Source organism: Sorex araneus, chromosome X, assembly GCF_027595985.1.
Source record: "Sorex araneus isolate mSorAra2 chromosome X, mSorAra2.pri, whole genome shotgun sequence".
NCBI lineage: Eukaryota > Metazoa > Chordata > Mammalia > Eulipotyphla > Soricidae > Sorex > Sorex araneus.
The window spans coordinates 288,970,395-288,982,773 of NC_073313.1; the positions used below are offsets into that span (position 1 = coordinate 288,970,395).

Below are 12,379 nucleotides of genomic sequence, written 5' to 3' on the forward strand. Positions count from 1 at the left end.
ATGGCCGATCACACGGAAGTGATGAAAGGGATTCATCAGTACCCAGGCATTCGGTATCCTGTCCTTACTCCTAATCTTCAGGGTTTTCACCATGCTGTAAGTATGCTAATAGACTGATAGACACGTGCAGATCATTACTCCTGTGAAGATTTAGGAATTAAAGTGCTCTACAGGGGGCAAAGAGATAGTACAACTGGTTGGGTGCTTGTGTGTGAGGTTGAAACTGGGCTCAATCCCTGTAACTCCATATAATCCTCCTGAGCATGGTTCCCAGTCCCAACAAAGTGTTCTACCTATATGAACCTGATAGTTTGACAATAAAAAGTTACCAGTTCTAATGAAAATAAAAATTTTCACTGCAGTAGATGGCTGCATGCAAAGCAAGCACCTTAACCCAAATACTATCTCTGTCCATGATGAAATTCTTTTGAAGATATGTAGTGCTTTCTTCTTAAATAGTGTCATTAGTATTTCCTCCAAGTTCATAATTATTTAATAAATGAAGAATAAGGGGGGTGTTGAGAATGGTAGTATATGAAAAGCCAGAATATGGCTCCCCCATAAAGGAGAGAAGCTCCAGGGAAAACAATTCCCTCTCCAGCATAGCGGATGGCCACATACAGAGGGCCTATTGTGGCAATCCACTTTAGGCAGTAATAAAACCAGTGAAATACCTTCCACGTGGGAAGGACCGTGTACCCTAAACTCTTGGGACTTGCACCTAGGATCTTCATAGGGTTTTGTAGAATAGCCACGGTGCTGAGGATGTAGCAACAAGCAGCATTTTGAGTATTTTCTAAAACTGTGTGCAGAGATTTTCTCATCATAAAACCAAACGGGCTGGCACAAATCAAGAAAAAGAAAAACCCTACTGCCTATACAATCACAGAGGTTGATGTGGTGAGAGATAACTACATTTATGTGTGTTTTTAGGGGTGGGGGTGAGGGGGGTGTTGAGTGCACACAGAAATGCTTGGGAACCTTGTAGGATGCTGGGATGAAACCTGGAGTTGTCTGAGTGCAAGGTAAGTGTCCCACCTGCTATACTATTGCTCAAACCCCCAGTATCACTGTGTATCACTGTGATCCAGTTGTTCATTGATTTGCTCAAGCAGGCACCAGTTAATGTCTCCATTGTGAGACTTGTTGTTACTGTTTTTGGCATATCAAATACACCATGGGGAGCTTGCCAGGCTCTGCCCTGTGGGCGGGATACTCTAGGTAGCTTGCCAGGCTCTCCAGAGGGACAGAGGAATTGAACCGGGGTCAGCCATGTGCAAGGCAAACACCCTACCCGCTGTGCTATCACTCCAGCCCAGTAGCATCCCCAGTAGACACACTGAAATGACATAATTTTATCCCATGAACAAGACCTCTTCCTCCAAAGAGGTCTCTCCAACTAATACATGCAACAGAGGATTATGTAAAATGGCAAAATGTTAATATGTGCCTAAAAAGACAAAGCCTAAGAGTTCAAAATAAGCTTTACAAAGATGCTCATTGAATTCAAAGAATAAGACAGAGTAAAGTATCAGTGATTTGCAATAGAAATTGCAAATAGAAAATTTACCCGAACAGAGAAGCAAAGGAACATGTATAGTAAAAGGGTCTGAAAAGAGATAGAATCCAGTACCAGAACATGCATACACATACCATGTCACATTATAATTAATGTCAAAAGAGAGAATTTTTTAAAAGGGAAAAAAACTTGTTACCTACAAGGAAATCTCCACAAGACTGTTGACAACAGTCCAACTTCAGTGTCAGAATTTTTACTAGCTTGTTATGCTGCCTATTTATCTATAGCCTAGTATATAAGACTGGCATGGAGTAGTATTAAATAAGTAGAACTTATTTGTGGTGTCAGGTTTTGAACCCATGACTCACACATGAGAGCACTCAACACTGAGACATGTCTTCAACTTGAAGATGGGACTTTAAGCCCAAAATATAACCAGGTGTGACCCCAAAACTCAATGTAAGTATTAGTGTCCTTTACTTTAATGACTGATTGGTTGGTCTGAAAATATTTCCAAGATATTTAGAAGTTTATTGGGATGTTACTATAATTAGAGTTAAATATTTAGAGTTTTTAACAATTTGTAGATTTGTACTTATTTTGCCAGAAGTTAGTTTTGTTACTGCTAAGAATCTAATGTTAAAATTCTAAGCAATTGCTAAGAATACTAGTATGTCTGTGAAGAGTAATTAATAGTTTTTCAAATGATGTCATCACATTTTTAGAATAATTACCTATTGCTTTTAAATTATCTTTTTCAGGTTGCTGCTGGTGCCACTGAAATATCAGTGTTTGGTGCTGCATCTGAATTATTTAGCAAGAAGAATATTAACTGTTCAATTGAAGAGAGTATGGAGAAGTTTGAGGAGGTTGTTAAGTCTGCAAGGCACATGAGTATTCCAGTCCGAGGGTACTTGTCAATCCTGTGTATTCTGTATTAATAATGTTTGTTATAATAGTCACGTGTAGGATAATATAGCCTCAGGTAGTTTAGGTTTATTGGGAACTTCCTCTATGTTTATTTATAACTTCCTTCTTAGTGTTCTGTTGACTTGTAAATATTGGTTTTCTCTTTGCCTTGAGTCCTTTGCATAGTTTATTCGGAGCCATGTCCTTTTGTATGGGCACAGGAAGACTGTAGCAAATGCTATGCTTTTGTAACCTGGGAGTCATTTGACTCTACATGATATTTTCCTCCTGGGCTTCTGTTCTCTAGACCTAAGGCTCAGTTGCCCTTACTTCCTAGCACCCCGAAAGGCAGGGTCCCAACAAAGGATGAGATGGACCCAGGGCAAGTGGTGAGTTATGTGCTACCCTGGCATCAAGATGTGCCTGGCCAAAGTGCCTAGTGCTTAACTATAAGTTAAGAGCTTGGTCGTGGACAAATGCAGTCATGATCCAAAAAGTAATAACTAGACTCGGACCCTGCTAGGGTTAGGAATGATTAATCTGGCCTGAGTGCTGTAGTCTGAGTCTGTGGCAAGAAGTTGCCAGGATAGCTGCCCTACAAGCTTCAATGTATCTCTTGCTATGTCCATACAAAAATGACTAGTATTATGATGTTAATGAGTGTTTGGAGTAAGGAAAGGAGAAAAACACCTTAAGAGGTATTTTGCCTGCTGGCAGTCAGGAAGGCCTTTGGAATGCCCCTAGGTAGCGCTGCCTTTGAACCTGACTGCCCTTAGGAAGGGCTTTCTTATGTTGACTTTGCTACCTGACTGTGTGTAGCCCAGAGGGCAAGGTGGAGAGAGACAAGTAGGGGGAGAGACTAGTAAAGGGGGATCCAGAGAGAAAAGAGAATCAAGAGAACTGATGGAGGAATGAGGTGCTAGGAAAAAAGAGTGGGGGAGAGAGAGGAGAGAGGAGATATGGGGAGCTGAGAGAGACTGGAACATGCACGTGGAGAGAATGGAATAAACGACAAGTGTTCAGTCAACCAGCTTGGACCTCATTTCATCCTCCGTCTGCCCCATGGCCGGGCCGCTCTGGCTGGATGATCGGCCGGGGACCCATTCCCCTCGAACCCAGGGACAGCTGACAGGAAGAGCTGCCGGGGCTCTCCCTGGTCCCCCCCTAGCAGAGGTTTTTTACAGTCACCTATAACTGTCTAGATATCATTTTACCTTTTGCAGTAGTATGAATTTAATTTATATTTTTTGTGATCGTGGCCATCAATATCTCATTGCTAAATATTATGTCTCACTGTAATATAAATGATCACAATGGTTAATCTGTTACATGACCAAAGAGCAGCCTGCAAGTCTAGTCTAATATTGGTAACACTTTTTATTAAAACTGAATTACCCAATTTTGGCTAAAATTAATAGATCAAATTAGCATAAACCTAGTAGTTTTGGGTAAGGAATTATTGGATGTGGTATCTAAGTATTAAAAATTTATTAGTCTATGAACTGCAATGGAAATTTGGTCTCATGATTTGTCCTCAGCTACTGACACCCTTACTTTTTCTCTTTAACCCCTCAAAAAAGATTTTTGGTGAAATACAGAAAATGTGACTATAGCTCTTGTGTGTTTTCAAAATCAGAAATTATAGCATCTGTTGATACAATGTATTAAGGTCATTTTTTTAGTGAAGGAAAAGTTGTCAAAAATATTAATTATGAGCTCATGACAAGTATCAATAAATTTAAGTCCAGAGTATTTATAAGAAAACACTGTCAGTTTAGGTTAAACTTTCATTTGAAATAAGCAAATTCAGAGTAGCAGGAAAGATCCAGAAGCAAATGTTGCAGCTTTGATTGTATTTGAAAACAAACGAATCATTTTGGATCCAGACAAATCACTTGGAGAATGTAGTTAGATTGTGCTGAATTATATTACCTTGTTATCTAGATTGTTTTTCATTTCTGATCTTTTAAAAATATTTATTACTTTCTATTTTCCTGTAGTAAGATATTCAGATTTTTTTGTAATTTATATATATGGTATGCATACACACTGGTGCAAAGCAAGTGTCCTATATCTCCAATTTGATACTTAAAAATGTTTTAAATGTAATATATTTTTTGGACAGAAAACAAAAGATCTCCATGAGGAGAGGGCTCGTAAGAAGCACTCAGGAGGCTGGGTAAGGATGTCAGATATTGAGACCTGCCAGCAGTGCAAGGGTCACAGCCGGCAATGCTCGGTAAAACAGGACTTGTCGGGCGAAATCCAGGCTGGTGACTGGATCTAAGCACTGTGACATCTCCCAACCTCAAGGATGTCTAGTCACATAACAATGACCAAAAACAGATAATTTGAAAACACAACATACAATAGTAAGTTAAGTAATAAGTTAAAAAGACAAATGTAAGGAGTAAAGCACAACTTGCCCTTTGAATAGGAATATTAAAAATATTTATAGATGTATACTAATATAAATTATAGGTAGAATTACCTTAGTTTTTCTTTTTTTTTTAAATAAAAATTTTATTTTATTAAATCACCATGTGGAAGATTACAATGCTTTCAGGCTTAGGTCTCAGTTATACAATTCTGAAACAACCATCCCTTCACCAGCACCCATATACCACCATCAAAAAGAAAAAACCCCCACACAAACCTCCCATCCCGCCCCCCCACTCCCCGCCTTGTAACTGATAAGTTTCATTTTACTTTCTGTTTACTTTGGTTAAATTCAATATTTCAACACAAACCTCACTATTGTTGTTAGGAGTACCCCACTAGATTCAGACCTATTGTGAAGACAAATGAGGTCGTGCGGCCACTAGTGCGGCCGCGCAGTTTTGAATTTCTGTACTTTAACAACTAAGTCCAGGGAGATTTCTTCCAGATATTGGATCATTGCAGGCTTGAAAATCCAATCTGTGGTCGTCATAATATGGCGGACACCGCGCCCTTCATCCCCGGAGAGAAAGAGACGAGAGAGAAATACCTTTCCCCTCCTGGGCGGGCACGGGGCCGAGGCTTAGTTCTCAGGCTGGAGACATTCTGCGAGGAGTTGCCCATGCCAAAAGAGGTTTTGCTGGGTCTACCTTAGTTTTTCTTTATAAAATAGAATATTTGGCATTACCGACTCTAAATCCTCATTAACATTTTTATTATTCTGTCCTTTTGTGTAAAATAATTCAAAAGTTATAAGGATGCTGCAGTATTGTTTTGTCTGTTTTATTCCCCTCCATTTTACTGACATACAATTGGACTTAGCCACAGTGTCTTTAAAACTTAAGGTTATCTTAAATTATCTTCCATAGTATTAAAATTATTAAATCAGATATGTCAATATTATTGTAGTGTGTCTCAGTTTGGGTTTATGGAAGGGGACAAAGTTATAGTACAGTGGGTAGGCTATTTGCCTTGAACGCTTCCAAAGTGTTCAATGCCCATCACCCCATTTGGTCCTCTGAGCACTGCCACAAGTTTCTTCCTGTGATTTCTGAAGTTTATGATTACAACAGATCACTAACCTATTCAGTGTTCCAGCCCCAAATCCACCACCAATATTATCATCCCCCCCCCACCTGCTTCCTTAGTAACTCATCTTTAAAACTATTAAACAGCTAATATTAGCTCATCTCTAAAGAAAATTCTCACCATGCTACAACCTAAAAGGTTTATGGACTTCCATAAGGTGACACACAGTGAAATCAGCACAGCATAGACCAATGTGTCTTTGCCCCCCGCAGAGGTGTTCCTTTGGGGCACAATGTCTGAATTTCCTAAAACACTTCATCTTTTAAAAAAATGTCTTTTACATGTGAGCTCAATGTTTATTTTTTGTGGTTGAAAATTGTCTTCTTCCTCCCCCATTTGCAGTGTTTAAATTCGATTTTATGTCTAATGAAAGTCTACATTTTAGATATTCGTTACTTTAAGTCCTAGGTCAGGTAACTGGCTGGAGGAGGAGAGCCGAGCCGCCGTGCTCAGCTGGTGGAAATGAAAGTTGATGCTTCGGCCTGTTTTAGTCTGGCAGCTGCATCAACAGGTATTTGATCGTCATCCAGAAAACTTATGTCGTCAGCTGTCAGATTTAAAGGCCAGGAGGCAGTATATATTTTATAAATGCTCACTAAAACCACTTAGGTTTTTATGAAAATAATAAACTTTCATATGGTCTAAAAGGCAGGTTTTATTAAAGTGAGGAAGTCTATTGTTCAATTCCCTGAAATGCATGCATATGTACACATTTTTAATACATGCTCAGAACTTTATGGGACATCTGGGACACATTGGGGAAAGACACCATGCCAAATTATTGACAGGAAATGCAGAGCCAGCTGCCTACTGCCTGACGGACATGATATGTGCAATGTCTGCACTGTGGACCTCATTCTTTAATGTGTCGTTCACATGACATGTGCTTTCAAAGTCTAGATTATTTTATTATCATCTGCCTAAATTTTTTTAAAGGTTAAAAGGCAAGGAAAAACATTCCTGTGAAAAATATAATTATTTTCCCTCTTAATCACTGTCTTTTACCTTTTGGTTTGTCAGAATTCTTTTACAATTAAAATACTCAACATATAAATTAGATATTTAGGAGTTTTTTTCTTTTTTGTCAGAGAATCCATTTTTCTTTAATGAAGTCGTACAATTATCATGATTACTGTCTATGAGACGATTAATATAAAATGCCTATAGTGTACATCATAAATTCACATCAGTAACTGTCTAGTAACATACAAACCTTGAGATCTGCTTTCTATAATTTTGTCCTAGGCTTCTCCTAAAAATGAAGTTGAATGATTTAACCCGGCATTAACCTCTAGAAATTGTTAGCCTTACTAAATGTTACAAAAAGTATATTTTTCACTTTTCATGGGACTCAAGCTTATCCGTGCATTGTTTAAAAATGTGCAAATACTTCACTGTAAAGTTAACAGCTATTTCCTCTCAAATTCCCAGAGAAACTAGAAAATGCAAAATAATGAAGACAAGGAGTAAAAGGAAATTAAATTAATGTAGACAATCTTCCTTTTAAATATAGACTATAATTTTAGCATGCACTGTTTTACTTCACTCATAAATTTGAATGCAATCCAGTTGCTAATTTTGAGTACTGAGAAGGTGATTTTCCTGGAGCCATAATGTCTTCCCATCTCCCATCACCCTCACCCTCTTCTTATCCGAAACCAATAAATATCCAATCTGATGTGAAAGAGTTCCAGATTAGACTGTAGCAAGAATATCAGTGATGAGTTCCTCTGAGTGCAAAAATAACTAAATCAGGCTGGGCTGTGTGTTTTGCATGCTGAAGGCTGGAGCAAGTCATCTGCCCGCCATCAGTGTGGTCCCCAAACAAACAAACTACTAAGTCTTAGGAAATTCTTCCTGGAATTTACATGGTTTTATGTGTGTTGTGTTACTAACTCATTTTATGTAATTTCTATCCCAGTGGTGCTAAGAGATCACTCCTGGCAGGGATCAAACCCAGGTCAGCCATGTGCAAGGCCCTTGGCTTTAATATTGTGTGGCCACAGTCTGCTTATTAATCAAACAGCTCAGGCTGCTCCAATTTCTTTCCTCCTCTCCCTGTCCTGAGTCTGAGTCTGACCCAAAGTTACTAATGTCCTTACTGAATGAGATAATGACTTTCCTAATTTCCTAATTAGCCACAGTGCTTTGAAGGTGGATTCCTGACTGGTGGATGGCCATGTATGTCATCCATGCAGTGATCTAGCTCACTGGGATGCTTTTGCATCTTATAATACTGTTTGATTAGCTAGCAGATTATTGCTAAAGGTCCATTCCAAGTGATATTGTTCAGTTGAGGCCTTTGTTGGCATAGAAAACCTAAATAATCATTTACCAGATAGGGCATATATAACTCTACAAATATCTGTTAAAACTGCATTTTTATAGTTTACTACATATGTTTTGTTTAAGGACTTATATTTCTTATACCCTCAAAAGTTATTCCAGCACTGCTGCTGCATGCCAGAATTACACATACCTGCAATAATGTGCTTAAGCTATATTTTTACACTGATGGTGTAGATTGTCCTCACATAGAACTTTTCAGAAAATGAATGTTTTGTAATTTCTCATCATATTTTCACTTCAGAGCAAAAGGAAATCTTGCCATAATTTCTTTTTGATACCAAGAGACAGTCTGTGTTTTTGTATCACCCACAGTAGTGAGGATTTAATAATCTCTAAATTTTACTTTAGGCTGGCTTATGAATAATTATTTGGCACTTTTTTTGATGGATTCTCCTGGCAGCTCCTATATTCAAATGTCTAAATTATCTTTTTTTTCATTTTATATCATTTCTTAACACTTGTTTTTTTCTGAGTATAAATATGGCTGGCTCTTTCCACTGTGTGTATATATTTGTGGAAGGCAGGTTTAGGTAATGTCTAAGGTTTTGCTTGTTTTTGATGACTTTGGTTCTCCTAAGGACTTATTCCTGGGGGTATCTGGGGGACCATATGTAATGTCAGGGGTGAAGAGGGCTGGTCGCCTGCAGGAAAGTCCCCACCCTCTATACTCTCATCAGCACCTGTCTTTCTTTATAGTATTTTTGTGCAGTAACTTAAAGTTTTCCTCAACACACACAAAAATAACAAAATCATTCTATCCGTAGGGTTTTCTATTCATAGGGTCTATTGTAACACTGCATTTATGTTGTTAATTCTAGCACAAATAACTTCATTGTGGTTAGGAATTCATCTTATGAGACAGGTGAGGTAGGAAATTTGAAGTTTTACAAGTCCTAATCACGAACACAAAGTTTGCTTGGCATACATTGTCAAGCCATTAAAATTTTTCAGTTGTATGTTCTAAAAGCATCCTGGCTATAGATTATGAATAAAATATGAATGGGATGAGACTAGTGGCAAGGAAACCCCGATGAATTGCCTGCACTGCCCAGGAGAGGAGACTCGGGCCTGGACCTTTGGCGTAGCAAGGCCAGTGCAATTCCTGTTCTCCAGGATGGAGAGTGAGCCAGAGCCGGCCTTCACAGCTCAAGGGGTTTTCCAAGTAGACCTTCAACTGATTAAGCAGCACTGAAAATGATATCAGTTTTTAGAATGACAAATATAGGAGAAATAAGTAACTACAGAATAAGAAAGGGATGATACCCATGTGTACACATGATGATGTCACAAATTTATCAATTTGTCATGTGGATGAGGAGTTTTGGAGTTGAAGCTGTACTTAACAGGGGATGTAGGACGATGAGGGGGAGCTGAGCTTCCCCGGAGACTTCCCTTGCTATTTCCACTACAATTACTCAGTAATAATGATATTCATAGAGCCAAAACATAGAGCCAAGTTATAAAGTCCCCATATTTTAACATAAATAATGTGGTAATGTATCATCATGCCACAGTAACTTATTTGATATCTATCCCAGACACATCTCGAGTAGAAATGAACCTTATTATGTTCTGCTAAAACATGAATTTGAAACCCCTTATACCTGGAACCTGGAAGGACCCTCTTGTCAATAACATTAGCACAGGGAGACCAGACAGGCAGTTCAAAGTTTCTGGCACATATAGAAAACCTTAGTCCCATCCCTGGAGCCATGTGATGTCCTGGTAATCTATGACAATGCAGGGTCAAGTAGGACCACGTGCTTTGACCAGATACTGACCCACTGGTTGACTAAGAAGGCTCCCAGCCTGCTGAGCATTGCCTGGAAGTCACCTTCCCTCCCCAAAATGTCTCTGTAACCTGTAAATGAAACTTTGTGTTGATTTATGGCACCACTATTGGGGAATCCAAATCTATAAATTAAATTAGAAATTTAATCCACATTTGTAAAATCTTCAGAATTAGGATAAAAAAGTGTCATTATTACAAGTGACATATATTTGTCCTTTATAGGAACAATTTAATAATTCAAGTCTCTTATCCTTTAGAGACTTGTCACTTTGCAAAGGTACCACAGGACTGGGAGGTTACACAGAAATTAAGATATTTGGTTACACAGAAATTAAGATATTTGTCTTGCATGTAGCAGACCCTGCTTCAGTCCCCAGCACCACATCTGACTTGGGCACTGACAGGAGCGATTCCTGATCACGAATGTGTAAGAAAGAATAAGTGTACCTACAGTAAAAATTAAGCACAGAAGGAAAAAAAAAACATAAAACATCTATGAAAATACAAGTAAAAGAAAAGCAGAAAAGTAAATAGAATAGTCTGAGACAATTACAGTTGGAAAGAAAGCATATAGATCTTAATAAATTTAGAACTGATGAAAATATTTTACTTGAAATAAAAATACATTAAAATTAATTTAACTGAGGAGCAGTTTATGTAAAGTTAAAGAAGGATTAGTTACCTTAAAATAAATTTTGAGGAACTCTAAAAATAATTGAGCCTGAAATATTAAAGTTTTGAAAGTCAAGGGAAACTAGCATAGTTTTAGAAGGAAAAAACATGTAATTTATCTGTGAACAATTTTCAGTGAAGCAGTTCCTGGAGGACTTATTAAAATGACAAAAAGGCACAGAAATATTTTAAGTATAACAAGTCCTAAAAAGCTAATGGTAAAATGTTAGATATAAACTTATCTAACAAAAGATGGAGGAAATTATAAAATTGCCACAGAAAGATTATGATCACTGATAGAAATGTTCTATTCAACAAAATGGAGACCAGAGATAGTGAAGTGCTATAATCAAAATGCTAAAATGAAATTTCAACCTAAAATTCTAATACTTGCTAGAAGGTTCCCCCCTGCTGAGCATTGCTTGGAAGTCACCTTCCCTTCACAAAATGAGAAGTACATTTATATTGATTTATGACACCACTACTGGGGATTCCAGATCTATAAATTAATATATAAATTTAATCCACATTGGTAAAATCTACCAATTTTTTTCAAGGGAAAAACAACCTTTTTTTAAAAAATAAAATCATATTCTACCATTGCTCAAAGGACAGTTCACAAAAAGTATATTAAATTAGTGGATTAAGAACATGGCTAAAAATTCATGGTTAAACTATAATGTGGTTCGTCTGGAGAGCGTGAACTATTTGAAATATGTCTGTAAGAATTTTGTTTGTTTTCATTTGTCCTGGGGCTATTCATGGCACTCTCAAGCTTTACTCTTCTGTTAGAGTGGAAGTAATTGATAATAGATAAATAGAGGAGCATCACTGTGGTCCAGTGCAGTTTTATTTGCAAAAGAATGATGATCAGGATTTTCTCTCTGGGCATTGGTTTACCAACTTCTGATTCAAACTGTTCATGTTCAGATAAGGAACATAATTGAGAACTAGCATCTTTGTTTTTGTGAAAATAAAATATGCTTACATGTGAGAAGATTAAAGAAGTTGACACTGACCATGATGTAAGGGAGTCTATGAAGATGAAATTTAATGGCAGTTTGCATTTTCTATTTAATTGTATCTGGGTTTGGGGGGTTCAGAATAGATAAACTTACATTTTTAAGCACTCTTTAAATCTTTGTATCTGAACTAAGAATATACCTTCTCATCATAGTTAACTTCTCTGGTGTTATGTTCACTTTAACCTAGGTTGGTCAACTTCTAGAACTAGTAAGTCTCTGATGCTGTAATAGATAGGGATAACAGAGATGAGCTTCCTGTCAAGCACGGTATTTAAATTTACTTGAGTGTGCCCTCTTTTCTCTTCTCTGTCCTCCTTTGACTCCCTGACTCGTGGAACTGCTTTTCTTTTAATTTCAGGGCACGATTTTGTTCACAGTTTTACTCTTCTGAAATTTAGCTGTCTTTGTTAAATCAGTAGAATGGATTGAATATTTATACCTATGTTTTCATGCTCCCCAAGCTGTTACGACAGTCTTCTTGTTCCAGAATCAAGAAATTTATATTTTCTTGTGTAATTGTTTCCACCATTCCTCAAATGACCCCTTTCAGAATTCATGAAGAATTCATTCATAGAAAATAAACAA

General features: G+C 37.6%; 1 protein-coding gene across 1 annotated transcript in view; it reads left to right on the plus strand.

Moving 5' to 3' along the window:
- The window catches only part of LOC101548692 (3-hydroxy-3-methylglutaryl-CoA lyase, cytoplasmic), a 121,481-nt gene continuing 109,102 nt past the window's right edge, over positions 1 to 12,379 (plus strand). Inside the window, exons 1-2 of the mRNA XM_004615811.3 lie at positions 1 to 96; positions 2,281 to 2,429. Coding sequence (XP_004615868.3) covers positions 1 to 96; positions 2,281 to 2,429 — 245 coding nt within the window. The remainder of the gene's footprint in view (positions 97 to 2,280; positions 2,430 to 12,379) is intronic.